The 18,328-nt window shown below is 45.4% G+C and overlaps 1 protein-coding gene across 1 annotated transcript in view; it reads left to right on the top strand.

Moving 5' to 3' along the window:
• The first annotated feature begins 5,247 nt into the window (after window positions 1-5,247).
• The window catches only part of MFAP3L (microfibril associated protein 3 like), a 36,056-nt gene continuing 22,975 nt past the window's right edge, over window positions 5,248-18,328 (top strand). Inside the window, exon 1 of the mRNA XM_037155036.2 lies at window positions 5,248-5,471. Within this exon, the coding sequence (XP_037010931.2) occupies window positions 5,252-5,471 (220 nt within the window). The 5' untranslated portion in view covers window positions 5,248-5,251. The remainder of the gene's footprint in view (window positions 5,472-18,328) is intronic.

Genomic DNA, 18,328 nt, shown 5'->3' with positions numbered 1-18,328 from the left:
TGCCTTCCGTCCTTCCCAAGGACATTATACACTAAAAAACAAAAACAAACCTTCAAGCTATGTATATGATGTAACTTTTCCAGAATCTAAGGTAAAGCACCTGTGAAGTCACATTTATACCAAGGAGCCCCCTCTGGGACTGAGCTCAGTTCCCAGTCAGGCCCCCCACACTCCTCACAAGGACAGCCCCTTCTTTATCCTCACTACGCAAATGTCCAGCCACTTTCGGGAAGGCCCCAGACACAGGAGGTGACGTGAAGATTCATCCCTTCTCCTACTAGTATCCATGTCCTGAAATCGGTGTCACTGTCTGCAGTGAAGCCCTGAGCAGAGGGAGACTTGGCTGCAAAGCCCATTAACGTCCCAGGGTGGGAACCTGTCCAGCAGAGTGGAGCTTTGGTGTGGTCTCAAACGGAGGCCCAGGAAGGGCGTGCTCCTTCAAGCTGGGTCCTCTGCCCTACACGACTTGCAGGCACACCATTTGCTCTCCTCATCTTCGGCAGCTGGCTAACTGGCTACACCTCCGCACAACCAACATCAATGCTCAGTCTAAACCATAATGAGGAAGGGAATATTTTCCTGATACTGACTCAGACTTTTTAACTAGCTTTGTTCTCCTCAGCAAGTCACAAGATTATAGAGAAGTGTTTGCTTCCTTTCATTCTTCCTCCAGCCTCCTTCCTAATTATACCCTTTTAGACTCCCGGGAACAAGGAAAAAGCCAAATGTAGGGTCATGTGTCTGTGATTGTCCTCTTCTAGGAGGGTCAGAACCTCCTGGAAGGACGTAAGGTCAGAACCTCCACTGTCCCACTCACCCTCTGTCAAAAGAGGCTGAATTTAGGAAAGAAATGCTGGAGAATAACACCTGGCCTATATGAGTCATCAAGTAAAACCTGCTGTAGTCCAACATGTAGAAAAACAAGCAGCTACCTTACCATGTACGTATCCATCTGTATTCTCCAGACCCTCCAATATAAGCCAAGGCTATTTAATGAGCACGAACATGAATAACACTTTTAATAAATGGAGAAATTCTTCCCACCTACATATATCTTTTTGCCAATGAAAACCAATTTAGGGGCTACTTGAAGTTCTAGACGAATAGATTTTTTTCCTTTTATCCATATGATTTAAAACTGTATTTCTCATGAATATCATGTGCGATCAACTGGAGAGGCTATAAAAATTGCTGCCACTGGACCACTGTACTCAGGAGATCTGGGATGAGTTCATCTTCCCTGGTTAAGCCAAAGGAGGCAGTTTGTCCAGTCACAGGAAACTGCAGGTGCTCTCAGCAGACAAGGGGAGCTGGTAGAACTATAAACATTATGTTCATTCCTAAATGGTTGGTTCATCTGCCCTACGAGTGCCATACATTCAACAGAAAAAATAAACAAGAGTTATTCTAAGAAGTAACCATATAATTAGGAGGTTATAACTACACAGTGGAAAGAAACACAATGCAAGAGAACAATGGACTTTGTGTATTAATAAGCAATACAATGCTAAGCTTTGTGCAGTTACAGACTGATAACACAAGTACATCAGACTAGCTCAAAAAAAAAATCCTGATTTCCGCAGCTGAAGAAAATCACTGGGTTTCAAATCAGATCTGAGATCTTGCTTATACTACTCAAAGGAGCATAACCATTCAGCAGGCTGTGTATGATGTGACTGTTCTGATATTTTTTTCTTTTCACTCTATTTACAACTCTCAGGAAGAACTTTAAAAATTAATAAACTATAAATATTACATGGGTATATATGTCTATTATTCATTTATCAAGTAAAATTTTCTTGAGGACAAAGATACAAAGATTGTTGAAAGGAGGTCATGTGGTCATGCTGCCTACAATGTAATGGAGGAGACAAAGGGAAATAAATCAAGGTTAGGTGTCTACGGGAAGAGAATATACCTACCTAGAGAATAGGTGTATGGTTCAGGTGAAGTATTCAAGAGAGTCACATTAGGGAGGCCAGAGGAGACTCAGCCTAAACTGAGTCTTGAGGACAATATTTGCCAAGGAGTGAGCAAGGGGAAAGGACAGAGAGAAGAACTAAAGGAACACAGAGGTGTGAATTCTCATGTCAAGAAATTCAGCTGCTAGGACATGGGACATAAAGGGACACTGGCTGGAGGCTAACCTGGAGGCAGAGATGGGGCCAGTTCATGTTCGAAATTTAGATTTTATCCTGAAGGTACTATGAATCCATCTGAGGATTTTTAGCAGACATGTTGAAATATAAATTGTTTAAAAAGAAAATCTGAGGTTTGAAGCATGGATTGGCAGGAACCCAGAGAGAAAGTCCTTCTGGAAGGGAAGATGGAAGTGGAAGGTCTGCATTCAGAGATGTCTAAGGGAAGGGTGGACAGTGCCAGTGACCAGCTAGATGACAGGGGAAAGCAGGCGGATGAATCTGAAATAAGGCCCACAGTTGTGATGTGCATAGCTGAGACGGTGTGGGAACCACTGAACAAGCTGGGACGCATAGGCGGAAGAGCAAGTACAGCTCCTGAGTTCTCTCTGGGACACACTGGGTTCAAGTTTCCTGAGTCACAGCAACTAGGATATTTGGTAGATTACATATAAGGGTCTGAACTCAGGTAGACATGTGAAAGAAGTAATGGTTTGGGCAAAGACAAGATTTAAAATATTAACAATTGTCATGGACAGTCGGGCATAGACAGCGACTAATCAGAACGGAGGCCTGATGGACCAGGAAGGACCCCAGCAATAAACAACTGGCATGACCATATGTGCACAGGCCAACACGAGCTTGGTACTGACAGTCACCAGAGTGGGTGAGGGCCCTCAGAGAGACAAGAGCAAGCCACGGACAGAGCACCTACAGTGGGGGTTGGTGCAAAGGAAAAGAACCTGCAGAAGGAAGATGAGAAGGAACTGCACAAGAGGTTTGGGTTTCTAATTGCATATTTCTGTACATTTTAATCCTGCTGGAACACAGAGGACCAGACGGCTTCAGATGGGGAGGAGTGGTAGAACGGCCTATTGAAGAGTTGTCAATACCTGTTCCCAGGCCAGACTGTGCTGGAGGTGTCTACCGGGACCTGAGCAGGTTGACGAGCAGTACTCGGGTGTACCAGCAAGAATGCAGTTGGAAATCTGGGGGAGAAGGATGACTCCAGCACAAGTTAGGAGCCTAGGGGAATCCTCTTCCCAGAAGTGGCCTTCCGCCAGCGATGGTGTCTCCAGCCATGCTTAAGCTGGACAGCGATGCCTGAGTGGGAGACACTGAAATGGAACCAACCCTCACTGAGGGCATTTCCCACTGTCTGTCATACCAAAGCTCACTGGGCAGCTGCCCCACCTGCCCATCTTCCTCCTCCCCAGATAAAACAGACAGCTATCCCACTCGCCTGCCTGGGCTCAATGCAAGGCTCTCTGCGTTCTCGAGTTTACTTCAAGCCTATAAAATCTCTTCCCTGCAAACGTTCTCCATTTCAGACTTCTCTTCAGTAACTGAGGATTAAAAGCAAGTTTTCCACACCTGCCTCAAGTGTATTAAAGACAATATGAGAACATTCTGAAGGTTCTCTCAGATTTTGAAAAGGAAGCAAAAGGAGAGTCTGAGGGTGAATGCAGAATAGCCTGAATAAAATAAAAGGAATGTAATATTTGCAGAATTATCTGAGAGAGGACAAGAGCAAATCTTTGATAAAACAAGTGAAATTTTAGTGTTCCAGTGCAACTGTAAAGAATGCTTATTAAATACTTGAAAAACAAATGAAAGAAGGCTTGGGTTTCCTAAAAGACAGCCAGACTGGAAAGTTCTTAGAGCTAAAATGTGTTGTTATTTGAGATGCCACAAAAAGGTGAGGTTAAAACATTATTTTTAATTTCAATCTTTTAGGGAAAAATCATGCTTTGATTCACTTGTAAACCAAATCCCATGCACCCACTACCCCCGCACCCACTACAGGTCTTGGCAGGGGAACCTGTCGGGCCACGGGTCCAGGCTATCAGGCCCCTCTAGGGTCCTGCTTCCACCGGCCTCCTGACCTTCCATATGGTGATGAGTGAGGGCAGCTGCAGCAACCTTGGGCGACCCGAAGCAGCCACGAGCGGCAGCCAGGCACTGCTCAGAGCATGCTCAGTCGGGTCTTGACCCACTTCTTCGGGTCTGAACTTGGGGCAGGGGGTCTGCGGTGCTATTTTGTCTCCTTTGTCAAAGATCGAGAGAAGCAAGAGAGGAACTGGGAGCTGCCAAAAGCCTCCACTCTAGGTAACAGCAGTCCCTAACCGGCGGCAGAACAGGTCCAGTGTGGTTGCAGGAGCCACAACCGTCAGTGGGTGGAATCTACCTTCCCGGGTTTTGGCAGCAACCGTAGAAGAGGGAGGTACTGGACTAAAAGAACCTCTGGGGGCGTGGCCAAGGGGCGGGCCTAGAAGAGCCTGGGACGTCTGGCCTTGCCTAGGCCCCTGAAATTGACAGCCCTTGGCAAATCCTAAAAAATAAAATAAAATAAAATAAAATAAAATAAAAGGAGGGGTGGGGGGACGCTAACAGTGCAAGATCTTGCTGCCAGACATATGCGAGCGTTTAGACTAACCATCTTTTTTACTTAAAAACCTCCATTTTGTAATTAGAACAAAACTTAGGAACTACAAATTATTAAAAAAAGAAAAAAATTAGAATCCCCGGAACCACACCACTCAGAAGCCACCAGTGAACGTCCTGCGTATTTCTGTCCAGCCTCTTATGTGTGAGATTTAAACTGACTGCGGAGTAACCCGGGAAGGCCTGTTAAACTTTTGATCATAAGGTGGCTTGACAGGTGGCCCCGGGAACAGGGTAGGTTCAGGGCTGTTGCTGGTTCTCTTCTGTCCCACGATGGGATTCTAAGAAACCTGTTCCCGGGTGTCCCTGAACAACTATGCAATACGACACTCAGGAAAGTTGCTGTGGAAGCCTTGGTGGCGAACGCCTCTCAATTATCAGTCACGCTGCCTACGCGCAACAGCATCAGAAATCAGTGTCCTCTGCTCCCGTACTAACTTCGGAGCCCTGCAGCGGAGCCTGGGGGCCACCAAGTTCCGCCCCAGAGGCTACGCGGACTGAATGAAAGACTCCAAGGCACATTCAACCCGCCTCCTCCTTTGCGGGTGGGTCCGAGGCTCCCACAGGTTCCTGCAACACCGCCTTTCCCCGGTGGCTGCTGCGAAAACCCGGCGGAGACACCCCGCCCGGTTCCGCGCCCCCGCACCGCCGGGCGCGCCGCACTGGGCATGCTCAGCGCCAGCGGCTCCGGCTCCGGTGGGTGGGAAGCGCCGCACTCCCGGCCGCCTGCCCGCGGCGCAGCCGGCTACGCTGCAGCGGCCGGCGGAGGCGGCCCGTCCGCAGTGGGTGCTGCCAGCCGTCAGAGGCAGAGCGCGGCGCAGCGGCAGCACCGAGGCTGGCCATGGCGAGGAGCGCACGGCGGCCACCTGAGTGGCGCGGCGGCGTCAGGTTAGCTGGGGCACCCGGCGAGCCGGGGCCGCGGGGTGCGGGTAGCTGAGGGCACCGCAGCGGGTGGGCGGTCGAGTCGTGGCTGCGGCTTATCTCCGCGGAACTTTATCCGCCGCTTAGGCTGGCGGAGCCCACGATGCGGCTTGTGCCTTGGGAGGAGGCGAGATCTCGGCAGCAGGCTCCTGGGGTCGAAGGATGTTTCAAGATCAGTGCGGGGCGGGACCCGGTGGGGGAGGATGGACTGGGGGACAGCAGCCACTCAGGGGCTGACCGCAAGCCTCCTGCGTCCTGGAACGTGGTGTCCACCGCGCAGTCGAGGAGCCTCGCCGGTCTACCGGGGGAAGGGGCGCAAAGGCGCGACGGGGGTTTTCGCCTGACTCCAGGTTGCTCGGGTCACCGTGCCTCAGTTTCCCCGAAACAGAAGGTAGAGTTTACTGTCCGGTCCCGGAAGGCCTTGAGTTCGGGTTCCGGGTCCGTACCCGAGAGAGCGCGTCGTCTTGATGCTGTAGGAGTGCGGGAAGCTCTGAATGCCTCGAGCCGCCGCCTCGCGACTGGAGCACTCAAGAGTTTGTCGCATTTGACTCGATAGCAAGTTCTCATCGAATTGCTTCATGGCTTGGAAAGGGAATCGTGCATCCCTGGCTTGAAAAACAAAGTAATTGTTTTGTTTCCGAGGTGCAGAGCTGATTTATTTTACGCTCGACCATTAACCTGCCTTCCCCTCCAAAAAAACTGGAGCATGCAAGTTGCAAGATTTATGAAGCAAGCTAGCAAAAAAAGGTTTGCAGGTCTATTATCCGCTCACACTGTAGAAAATAATATACTATGGTTGTACTGCCATTGTTTTTAAAGATACTTCTTGAAGAAAAGTTTGGTTACTGTAGCAATATTTATTTTGTGTTATCTTGGCTTTATATTAAGAAGTTGGAAAGCCTACCATTACAGAAGCTCAATGTTTTTTGTAAAGTTTTCTCACTTTTGTTTCAAGATGAAACACATTTTTTTCAGTTGCTACTATGCTGAACATAGTGAAATTATTCAAGATGAAATGCAAGATGAAAGGAGATTTATTTTCAGAAGAGTAAGTTAGAACAATGTAGTTCTACTGGCATTTTACTTTTACAAAAGTAACTTGTAGATTCCACTGCGATTTCTACTCTTGATTTCTCCTAAAACATTTAGTACCATTACCATTCTTAGGATTATTGGACCTAATAAGGTTAACAATCCTTGTTTTAGTAGGAACTAGTTCTGCCTCTAACTAAAGCCATATTCTCAACCTTATTTCCCTAAGTATCACTTAATGGGTTCAGTTGTTTTGTTTATTAAGCTTATTACAAAACTTTTGTTTGCATTCTTGATAGACCTTAATAGACTTCCGAGGTGCATTGACTTTTCATTGGGTTGTGACTACGTTTTAATGCTTGTTCTTGGCTGCTATGGCTGCGGTTGTAATTCCAGCTGCCCTGGATGGTTTCCCCAGGTGGACTCTATGCTGTGCCCCTACAGAACCAAGATCTTATCAAAGACAAGGCTTGAAATGTCCAGACAATAGAACAAATGATTTCTATTTTTACAAGTTAGGCCTGTAATGTTCCATTTTAGCCAAATAATTTGATGTTCATTGTTCCTAAACACATTTCTGAATACATTTATGGAATAATTTGGGCATTTAAAAAACCCAGTACAAATATGCAGAAATTTTGCTTCCCTTTTCTATAAAAATGCATCGGGTTAAAATCTACCATGAAGCAGTGTGTGTGCCCCGCCCACTAGTCTCAGGCCGCGTTCCCACGTGGAAGTTAGTCTCCCTCGCCCTTGGGTTGTTCCTGACTTAGAGGAAGCAGCTCAACCTTCATTTTCCCTTTGTGAATGTGAGGTTTAATACAGACCAATAGGCCCCTTTTGGGTCTGAAAATCATATATATATATATATATATATATATATATATATATATATATATATGTTAGGAAACACAATGAAACAATGACATTTTAGCAAAAGATGTGTTTAAACACCACTGTCGGCTTCAAGAATTCTACATTTTCCTCACCTAAAACTAACAAAACCAATAGGGTTTAGATTGAAGTGGGGTTTTATTATTGCTAATGAAGAAAAAATAGCAAAGTAGACTTTGTATTCAAACTAGGAAACGGGTTATTTCTTCTGTTTTGTACCTGTCGGGTTTTCGCAGCTCAACTGCCAGGCACATGTTTTTTGTTTTCTTCCAATGTGTTTAGGTTTCTATACCATGTAGTGTTATAAGTGACATTAGATATTCATAGCAACACTATTGCCTTTAAAAACAGATCTTTCCCCATTCACGTGACCTGAATCTATGTAACTCCTGTTTGGCTTGCAATTTAAATATTCGAGGATATGTAAACTTTGCTTCATTGGGCTTTCTGTTCTATTTTTATAATGCAGGAACTTCTAGATATTGGATTAAATATTGTGGCAAGGTTGTTTTTAATCTCCAGCACAGTACAGTCAGACTTGTTAGATGAGTATCATTTTTTTTTAGAATTCATAAAGCGTGTAGGTAGTATCTGCGCTAACTCAGCATTTAACCAAGTCCTTGGGGGTGGGGCCTGCCCTTTTCTAGCCAAACCCAGGAGAACACTTAAAACTTTGACAACATGTTGTTACCCAAGGCAAATTACGTCGAAGTTAAAAATGGCTGTAGATGCAAATGGTTGGTTTTAAGTATGCTCTGATATCTCCCTGGAATGGTTAAAGGATTAAGGGGTTTGGTTGATTATCTGGTAATAATAACAAAGCAAGAGCTGTCAGATCTAGCTTCTAAATTGTACTCAAAACAGAAGTCCTGTGAATTTACTAATCTTGCCTCTGCCTCCACCTGAGGTCTTTCCTCATTAAAATAGCACCTGCATGTTCCTTCCCCACAATCTTTTATAGTTAGGCCCTTGAGGCTACAGAAATGAATAAGACACAGTGACTCACAGTCCAGTCAGAGACACAGGCTTGAAGAAAGACAGACTATAGTGCAGAATGAGAGCTGCAGGGAGGTGGTTGTGCGTGGAACCCGGGAAGGTCAGGAATGAGCTCCTTGGGTTAGAGGAGGCGGGGCCTCATGAAAATGGTGACATCGCTACAGGACTTTAAGGAATGCCTCAGGAATTAGGTAGAAGAAGTAGATTTCTAAGCAGAGAAGTGGACTTTCCAGGCAGAAGGAACATCATTATCGTAGCAGAATGACAGCCCCCCCCCCCAAAAAAAAAGATACTCACTTTGGGACTTTGCAGTTGTGATTCAGTGGAGGATCTTGAGATGGAGAGATTTTTCAGGATTTTCTAGTGGGCCCAGTATAATCACAAGAGTTCTTGTAAGCGAAAGACGGAGGCAGAAGTCAGCATCAGAGTGATGCTGTGTGAGAAAGACTTGACCAGCCATTACTGGCTTTGAAGGTGGGAGGGGTCCACCAGCCGAGGAATGAGGGCAGCTTTTAGAAGCTCACACAGGCAAGGAAATGGATGGTCCCCTAGAGCTTCCGAAAGGACCACGGCCCTGCCACCTCCTTGATGAACTCATTGTGACCCATGTTGAACCTCTAACCCACAGAAATGAAAGAAATAAATGTGTGTTAAGTCACTAAGGTTGTGACTTACATGCCATAGACAGCTAACACAACCATATACAAAGAAGGGTTTGGTGTGGTGGAATAATGGGCAGGGGCAGGAGAAGGGCAATGAAGTGGTCCTTTCATTGTGAGAAACTCAGGTCATGTAAAGGAGTTTGGATTTTATCCCATTACAGGAGAACAACGGGAAACCAGCAAAGGATTTTTAAAAAGGAAGGTGCAATGACCAGTCTGCAGCCAGTTCCATCTTCCCAAAAAAGCAATGCATAGTTAAATCTCAAGTTTCACAGGGCATTTTGACAAAGAGTATCTAACCAGAGGTGGTCAGTGATGGAGAGAGATCTGGAACCAGCATGTTATGTGATTTGGTTTTCTGAAATGCTCCGAAATGACATTTGTAGGCATGTGTGAAATTAATAGCTTAAGAAAACTTTTATGCACAATTCCTAATAGAAAAGCAACATAGAAAGTAAAGCAGAAAGGCCAAGCTGAATTTGACTGCTTTGTTTCTGCCCATTGTCCTCTTAGCACACAGCTGCTCTGTGGCTGCACACCATGCGGTCATGAGCCAAGAGCTGCAAAAGCTCAAATGTAACACATTTAACTTGAGCATGTTGTTATGTCATCCGGACCGATGCTGACCGGTTGGTGGAAGCTGCTTGCAGTGCTTTGGGCTTCTACAGGCTCAGCTGAGCAACTGCCGGGATCAATTAGCAACGTTTGCCATGGACTCCATGTTTGCTGGGGGATGGGTGGCAGCTGTAACACTAGATGTCACAATGCAGAAGTTGACCTAACTTCTGCATTAAGTATGTGGAATTTAGGCATTCTTTCAAACATATTTTATTCACTCTCTTTTATGTTTGAGGGCTTGATATCTGTCCCCTAAAAACTTATAGCCCCGTCGAATTGACATCTCTGTGTCTGGAAACCCTAAGCTGAAGAAATCGTCTTAGTGTTACAGGAGAAGCTCTGAATTGAAACTGAACTGTATGTTAGAAAAAGTGTGAAAGAGAGAAATGAATTTTTCAGACAGCAAGAAAGCCCTAGGTTGGCAAAATGTGATACTGGAAAGAACAGTACGACTTGATTAAGATTCATACTGATGAAAACAAAACTGCGTATCTGTATTGTGTAGCTTCTAGTTGCATAACTTTTTGAGATTTTTACCCAAACTCCCCTATATAATGATGCAATAATTATTGTTTTCCACTGCAAAGGAAGAACTCATGTGCACTGTTCCTCTTTTTTGAATCTCTTTTGCTTTGGTCTCTGGGGTATGTACCGTAGATGTTTTTTTCCTTAATTTTTAAATTCTTTTATTGCTCTTTCTCTGAGTGTTTGTCTTTCAGTTTTACTGGGCTCTGACCTTTGTCTTCTCATCTTGTGGTCCACTGTATTCTTTCCAGGTAATTGAACTTCCTCAGGACTGCATCAGTCACCCATATACCAAACCTGTATCTTCAGACCAGATTCTCTCATCTATTGATTCATTCAACAAATATTGATAACCTGAGACTTTATAATCTAGTGGAGGGACAAAAAAGACAATGACAGTGAAATAATGAAGCTGTGGGTGTAAAGGTCAATGAGGAAAGGAGTGCCTGGGGCTCTCAGGGTGTGCTGGAGCGGGAAGTAGGGCCCACCACTTGTGCAAGGTTATGGAAGGCAGTGTGGCGAAAGATACAGGTTCCGGGGGCCTTCAGGCGTTCAGGAAGGGGAACATGATGGGGGTGGGAAGGGGGTGGGGGTTCAGGCAGGGCCACAAGGAAGGAGTCTGTTAAGTGATGCCAGTCGTAGATGATAAGCACAAGACCAGGGAGTGGTAGCCACGTGGGCAAGAAAGGAAAGGATGCCATTGGATTATCTGTGCCAAGGACAGGGAAGTGTGCAAGGCGTATCCTCTCGAGGGATTTCTGGTTTAGAGCAGTTCTCAGGGGCTCTCCTACCAGGTGCAAGGCTCTGCATTACTAAAGGAACTAACTTCTGCATTTACTTAAGAAGGAAGACTTAAAGTAGGAAAGCGTATACACAGAGCTGTGTGTGAGGGAAGAAGTCAAAACTTCATCATCACAGGGCATAGATGTCATAAGAGAGACATCAAAGAAAGAAGAAATTAATTCATTGATGGTTCTCAGCTTGTAGACAGAAGCATTTGGGGTTTGCCAATCAGACTGACAGGAAATTAGTGTGGGGTGGGCTTCCTAATTCTGGATTACAAAGTAACTGTTTTAGAGTCTAGGCTGAAGTGACTCTGTAAGCAGTGGTAAAGAGGAAGCTTGCTGAGCAGATTTTTAAATATAATCCCAACTCTTTCTTCCACCGAGGATTTGAGTTGGCTCGGGGTGCCAGGAAGAACATAAGGGGAGGCTCTGCTACTTAAGGAAATAAATAGGTTGGGGTAAAGTGCTCCTGAAGTATCCATTGCAGGTGCACATGCAGTTTGGCTAAGGCCAAAGGGTGCGGCCTGGGGCTAACGCAGATCGTTCTGATCTGTGCATGAGAGCAGTACCTCTCCCAGACAAGCTGGGATGCTTCTGTTCCTGGGTCTGCACTTTTCTGTACTCTCCTGAAACTAGTGAGAGCTCTAATAGCGTTTACAACAGGGGAGACCATCCCAAGTTGACTAGCAGCTGACTCTTTTCTCAGAGGCCAGGCTCCCAAGTAAAGAGGTAGGTGGATGCACAGGGGGACTGTGCCTTCTTAAAGATGTAAATCCACTTACCCTGGTTCTCAGCAGAGGAAAGTATTTGAATGAAAACTGCATTAGTGTTTGGCTCCAAGATTCACCCAAGACTTACAGTAATTATTGATGTTCCTTGCTGCTCCCTACGGCTGCCCTTGTTAATTTCATTCTGTAAATGTCTGCCTCTCTAGGTAAAGCCAGATACTGGGCTGCTTTGCCCTGTTACTGGCCTGCCTGCACGTCTGCTCTGGCCCTCTCCCCACCCATCTCTTTGCCATTCCTGCTGCCAGTCCCAAGTGGGAGGGAGAGTTTTTCCCTCTGAGGTTCTGACAACCCTAGATTACTTGGTCTCTGAGTGAGTCTTTCTCTTGTTAGACATCCTAAAGCTTTTTCTCCTTTCTAAAACACTCTTGAGGAACTTAAAATTAATTTCGAGAAAACATTTGAGTATTACTAATCCTTCGCTCTCCTGGAGGCTGAGCATTTCTGCCCAGTGCCTGTGAACGCAGGACCTGCAGTGGACTTTAGACCCTCTCCTGCCTCTTGGGGCATCTCTTCCCCACCTCCAGGTCGTGGCCACCTCCCCTTCCTTACTGGGGTGGGCACGTTTGCATCCTAAGTAACAGATCATCTGTCCCAAAGTTCTCTTTATCATTTCTCTTAAGAGGCCCTAGAGGCCTCTTATTAAACGAATTTTGGAAGGGTGCCTAATATCCAATAGAGTTTTTCTGGCTGGGCCTTGCTGAGACATATTGTGACAGGTTTTTACTCTTAATCGGCATGCCATGTTTATTTCCACGCCTGCTTGTCTGAAGTGAGCCATTCTTCCTGCTGAGACATGGCCCTGCCTCTTGATTCATCTTCCCAGACCCAGCCAGTCCCAGGGAAACAGCCTGTGACCTTTCCAGCTGGCCCGCCACTGGATTTCTGCTATTTCCCCAGCTTGGTGCTTCACTATATATGACTTTGTAAGCAGTTGTCATGAAAAATCTAAGCACCTTTAGGCTAAAGACCCAATCTTGAAGTGTTTTCTTTTAAATCCCCATAGGAATTTGGTACTAAATTGATAGTAGCAGCCTAATAAATACTTTCGAGTTCAGTTCATTGATATGACTGGCTCCTCAAAAATTCTTCATGGAAACCATTAAGTCCACATTTTCAACTTTCTTCTGGTGTTTAATTTTGTTTTCCATTGTCACATTGAAACTGTCTAGGGCCACTTAATTTTGGGGATTGATTGATCTTAGGATATGTGCTAAAGTATTGCTTTTATGTACAAAATTTAATTTTTTTAAATAATCACAATATTTTTCAAGTGCCATTTTAAAATAATAAATACGATGGTTTAGACATCTGTGGCACTGAGACTATGACCCAGGCTGTGGCATTCACTCACTGAGAACCGCGTCCAGGTTCCCAGAGCCCCGGCCTGAGTCTGAAGACTTGTTTCTAGGAGTTTGGCCTCTGCTTCTTTCACTGTCAATGTGGACACGACCACACAAGCCTGCACGTGGCTTAGGGTGGTGTCGGATCAGATAACTTTTGTGGTAGTGTTTTGTACCCCCAAAATGCTGGGTGAACATAAGAGACATTTTGTCATGCTCTCAGTAAGAATTAAATCGAGCAGAATTTGACTTGCAGGGACTCTTCTGGTCTGTTTTTCTCTCAGATCAAGTTCTTAGTGCAAGACTGTTGGAAATACTTGGCAATGAGCAAATCAGAGAAGTGTTCATTACGCAATTCCTCTTTGTGGTAACGGGCTGGTAAAGGAGGAAGGAAACAATGTATCGCAAGCTTTTTAAACTACCCTCTCCGGGTAGAGCATATTTTTTCAAATAGATGAAAATCTGATCAAAGGAGAAACCCCGGGTGACCCAGTTCTGTGCTGTGGCTCTGAATGGCCCTAATCAGACAACCAGAGAGATGGAGAGTGAAGACTGGTTTCAACATTTGAAATCTAAACTAAGTAGGCAGTTGCTTTTCATTTCAGCAGTAGGAAGAACATAGATTTCAGGGGATGGGAAAACCTTCCCCTTTGCTTCTGTGTTTCTGGCTGGGCAAATAATGAAAATGACATAAGGCAAATTAATAGGAGAAAATCAAGCTTTAAAAGTGCACATGGAGAATTCACATAAGCATGAAAATTCCAGACAGTGAGACAAAGTGAGGTATAGATGTCATTCTGGACTAAGGAGGGGAAAGAAGGGGTCTAGGACTTGAAAAGGAATGAATCAGTTCAGAGGAGATGAAAAGAGTTACTGTTTAGGAAACAAGCATTTGCTGGGCCCTCTTGAATCAAGGACACAGGGAAGACCAGACCGTAATGAACTGGGCTTTGCTAGGTTCCTGCCTATCTACCACACCTAGACCACATTTAACTGTAGTTACCTATGGTGACAGTTCCCTTCCTGGAGCAGGTACTCTGTCTTAAATTCTCTTAGGCAGTAAGGTTCTTCCTGAGCCTTCTGTGCCTCGTTTTCACTCAAAATGATCTAACAGTGGCACATCTTAGGGCTGCTTGTTCTGGACCCCCACACAGGCACTGAAGTGAGTCCCCAGTAAACCCACTCAGACAACACCCCAGCCCGGATTCCCGCAGCTCCTCCTGCTCCCTTAGCCTCTGCTCCCAGGGCCGTCTGGAGCGCCACAGCCTCCTGGGTTCTGTAAGGAAAGGAGGCATTTCCTAAGACTGACTTTTAAAGAAATCTCAGTTGATATTTTAAAGTTAGCTTTGTGATAAAGAATAGATATATTTACCTAGAGTTTCTAAGAAATGAGTGGAATTTGTCCAAAATGCAGGGCAAATGTCGGTGCCCAGTAAGTTAGTAATATGACTAAATGAAAGAGCATAAAAGTAATATATTTTCACTCAGCAGGTGTTCAGGTGCTTGGCCCTGCACGAAGCACGTTTCTAGGCATCGAAGGTAGACAGTGAACAATGTCTGCAACAGAAGCCCAGTCCTCTGGGAACTTAAAGCGTAGTAGGAGCAGACACGTGTACACATACGTGGTAGTTAATGCATGGTAGTTACCGAAAACAAGGGCAGGGTAAAGGTGGACAGCAGGTGATGGGGGCAGGGCCCACTCTTTGGTGTAAGATGACTGGGGAAGGCTGGCTGACAAGGGGACATATGAGCAGGCACCTGAGAGCCAGAAAGGAAAAGTGTGGGAGTGAGTGTTGTAAGTACCTGAGGAACTGCTTCCAGATGGAAGGAATAGCAAGTTCAAGGTTTCTGGTGTCTGTGGCACATTCCAGGATAAGCAGAACCCTGTACGGCTGGTAGGGAGTGAGAAATGAAGAGTTTGAGGCAGCCAGAGACCAAATACCACTGAGGCCAGGAAGGGTCTTCTCTAGCTTTAACCCTTGAATGAGGAACCCCTGAAAATTTACATTATAATAACTTATTTTCATTTTCTTGAGGCATTCCCCATGCACAGATTGTTACTAATCATTTTTTAAAAAGTAATCAATGCCTTGTGCCTAGCACCGTCAACAAATATTTGAGCGCCAACCATGTTTCGCTAGAGGGGAATTTTCATGATAAAAATTATACCCCAGGTTGCAAGAGAAGACACAATAATTCCATAGGAATTGCCCAGTGAAATGAATATTTCAGGGCCCCAGATGAGGGTACTGATAATCACCGGCCCCGCAGCAGTACAGCAGAGATGTACAGAGCTAGTGGTCCTTGGTCTGAAGAGGAAAGTTTGGGTCAGTGGCGTGGCCACAGGTGATAGATTCATTAGCCCCCTTAGTTCAGGTAGCAAGGCAAGAGCAACAAGGCTCAGTCCTTAAACAGCTGCCCCAAGAGTGGGCGTGAAGGGACAGGCCTGCATCTGTAGCTGTGAGGAGCACCCCTACCTGGCAGCCTCCCAGCTGGCCCATCCTGCCTGCCTTAAGCCCTGCAGGAATCTGAGCTGATTCACCTCCACAGTGCACTGAGGACAAGTGGAGGTTATGGATGGGGATGTGGGGAGAGGGGTGGTCCAAAGGCTTCGGGAGCTTGAGTCTCTGTTCTCCCTCATCATGTAGTCCAAGAAGCAAAGAACATACAGGGAGATGCATTTTCTATGGACAACCAGTTCCCTTGTATAGCGCAGTATATAAGCTGGCTCCTAAGCCATCCACTGAATCACAAATGGCCTGGCGATCACAGGACTAGGCCCTGGTTGAAATCCCTGCAGTGAGATATTCAACTGTACATGAACAGCCCCTTGCTTTTCCCCTCTTCTCTCCTCACCACACCATTTCTTTCCTTCGCCAGCTCCAGTCGCGTCCCGGGCTGTGGTTTGTGGTCACAGAATAGCAGATTTGGAAGGGACCTAAAAGATGGGCCTGTGGCTCAGAGGGATCAGCCGACTGCCACAGGCCACCAAGTAGTAAATGGCAAAACTGAGGAAAGGAGCTAGAATGTCACTCCCAGTCTGTGGGTCTTAATTCTAAAAGGCTAAATGGGCCCACTCTTCACCCCCAAATTTCTGTTCTTGCTCTTAACCTCAGGGCCCATCTCATCTTATATCTCAGGAGCCTAATTCCGCCCTAATTCTGATCTCACCCCCCTGGCCCCAGGGAGATCTGTGACAAGTTCCCTTTCACGATGGCTGTCACTTGGAACACTGGATGTATTCCTCTTGTTACTCTCAGTCTTGGTTAGGCACTTACTGATACTATCCTTCACGCTCAGCGGTAAGTTAAATAGCTTATTGTGGGCAGTCAGACTACAAGGTAACCAACCTTTGTAAGGTTGTTTCTATGAACTGCTCTCCCAGTTCCAGACAAACGCACTGCATTTGGCTGGTCGGGAAGCCATCTGTGTTTAATCCACTGGGGAAACCAGGAAAGGCACTGTCACTATCAGGGTCTTCAGAGTTTACAGAGTGTGCCAGAGTCTGCATGAAAGTGTAAACTCACAATTGCTTCAGTCCATGAGTCATATTTAGGAAAGCATGCTAAGAATAGTGCTCTCTGATTTAGAGAGCAGGTGCTCTGTAGGCTGCACAGGGGACATGTGTTTGCCTCCTCCATCCAGGCACAGCGCTGGCCCACCTGGACTTGCAGGCAGCAGGGCGGGGCCAGCGCCCTAATGAAACACCTCCCTGATGCATGGCATCATCTGGCCATCTTTCCAGGCCAGTGGAGGGTGGCTGAGGTGTGCTGGCTTCCAGGTATCCATCAGCTCCTTCCTAGTTCCACTCTGGATGTAGGTGCTTACATACTAAATACACCAAGAGCTTCTTAGAAAATGGGCTTGGGATGAAATTAAAACAGGAAGAATTGAAAGCTGGCAGAAGTAGTGCTGTAGGTTGGCAGGCAACAGAAATTAATTAAACTATAATAAAAAGTTATTAATCTCTCTATATGCATATTCTGAAAGAGGAAGGAGAACATTTTGAAAGGACACCATTTCTTTAAAGGAGCTGGAGAGATGCTGGAAAAACTATCTGGTGGTAGAGACAGGCAGCACGACAGAAACAGCCAGAGATGCTTCTGAAGCAGCTGTAGGCTGACTACAGACTTTGATGATGATGGTGTCAGAGATTAAAGAAAAATGCCAAGCCGGTATGCTAAGCCTTTTATCTGCATTGCGATGTGTTTGGGGACTTGGCTCGGGTGACAGCAAGGCGCTGTCCACCAGTACTGAATCCACTCACGTGCAGTTCCCGGGTTTGGTTTATTCCCTGGGCCATCAGGTCTGTGAGGAAACGTCTCTCTGATCAATCAAGGATTTATATTAATTGGGCCCCGAACTATTTCAGACTCCTCATTTAGAATGAGAATTCGAAGAAATAAACACACACTAAAACATCAATAAACTCTTCTAAAAGCTATACCTGTGATCAAAGTAGCCCTCACTGAATGTCTCAACTGCTAGAACAACTTAAAAATTGCCTGTATGGCAAGAGATTTTAATGTACTACCAGACCCACTTTGGGCATGAGCTTTTATCCTGGTTCTGAGCACTAAGTTGTGTGACTCTGGGTAATTATGTTCTCTGGGCGTCACTTTCTAGTGTCATATAAAGAAAAACTTTTATGAGAAAACATCCAAATTTTTCCAGATCTGAAATCTAGTTATGTAAACAAATATCCATGGCAAACCTGTTTTTATCTTGCTTAGTGATAATTATTTTATCTGTAGAGAAAAGCACACACACATGTATAGACACACACACATGCGCGTGCACATATAGGTATGTATACATACTTTATCCTCACCCAAGGATATACTTACTGATTTTAGAGAGAGAGGAAGAGAGGCATCTATATGTAGCCTCCTGTACATGCTCCACCCGGGGACCAAACCAACCACCTCGGTATGTGAGTCACACCCACAACTTTGGTCAGAGCTGTGGAGGACAGCTTATAGTATCTTCTCTTTCTCCTTTGTCAATCATTTTATTCATAAGAGCTTTATTTTATATCATTCTTTTAATCAGAAAAACATGTTACATGGAAAAAAATGTGATAAAGACCCAAGAATGATTTCTTAATATTTTACATCCTCAAAAATTAAGTGCTGCAAAGATGGTGTCTGGGTCCACATTTCAGTTTTAGGTTTGAAAACAGTG

This window comes from Artibeus jamaicensis, unplaced genomic scaffold (genome assembly GCF_021234435.1).
Source record: "Artibeus jamaicensis isolate MK-2021 breed Jamaican fruit bat unplaced genomic scaffold, CSHL_Jam_final scaffold_537, whole genome shotgun sequence".
Classification (NCBI taxonomy): Eukaryota; Metazoa; Chordata; class Mammalia; order Chiroptera; family Phyllostomidae; genus Artibeus; species Artibeus jamaicensis.
Note: the sequence above shows the minus strand (reverse complement) of the source record. Positions and strands in the feature narration are given on the sequence as shown.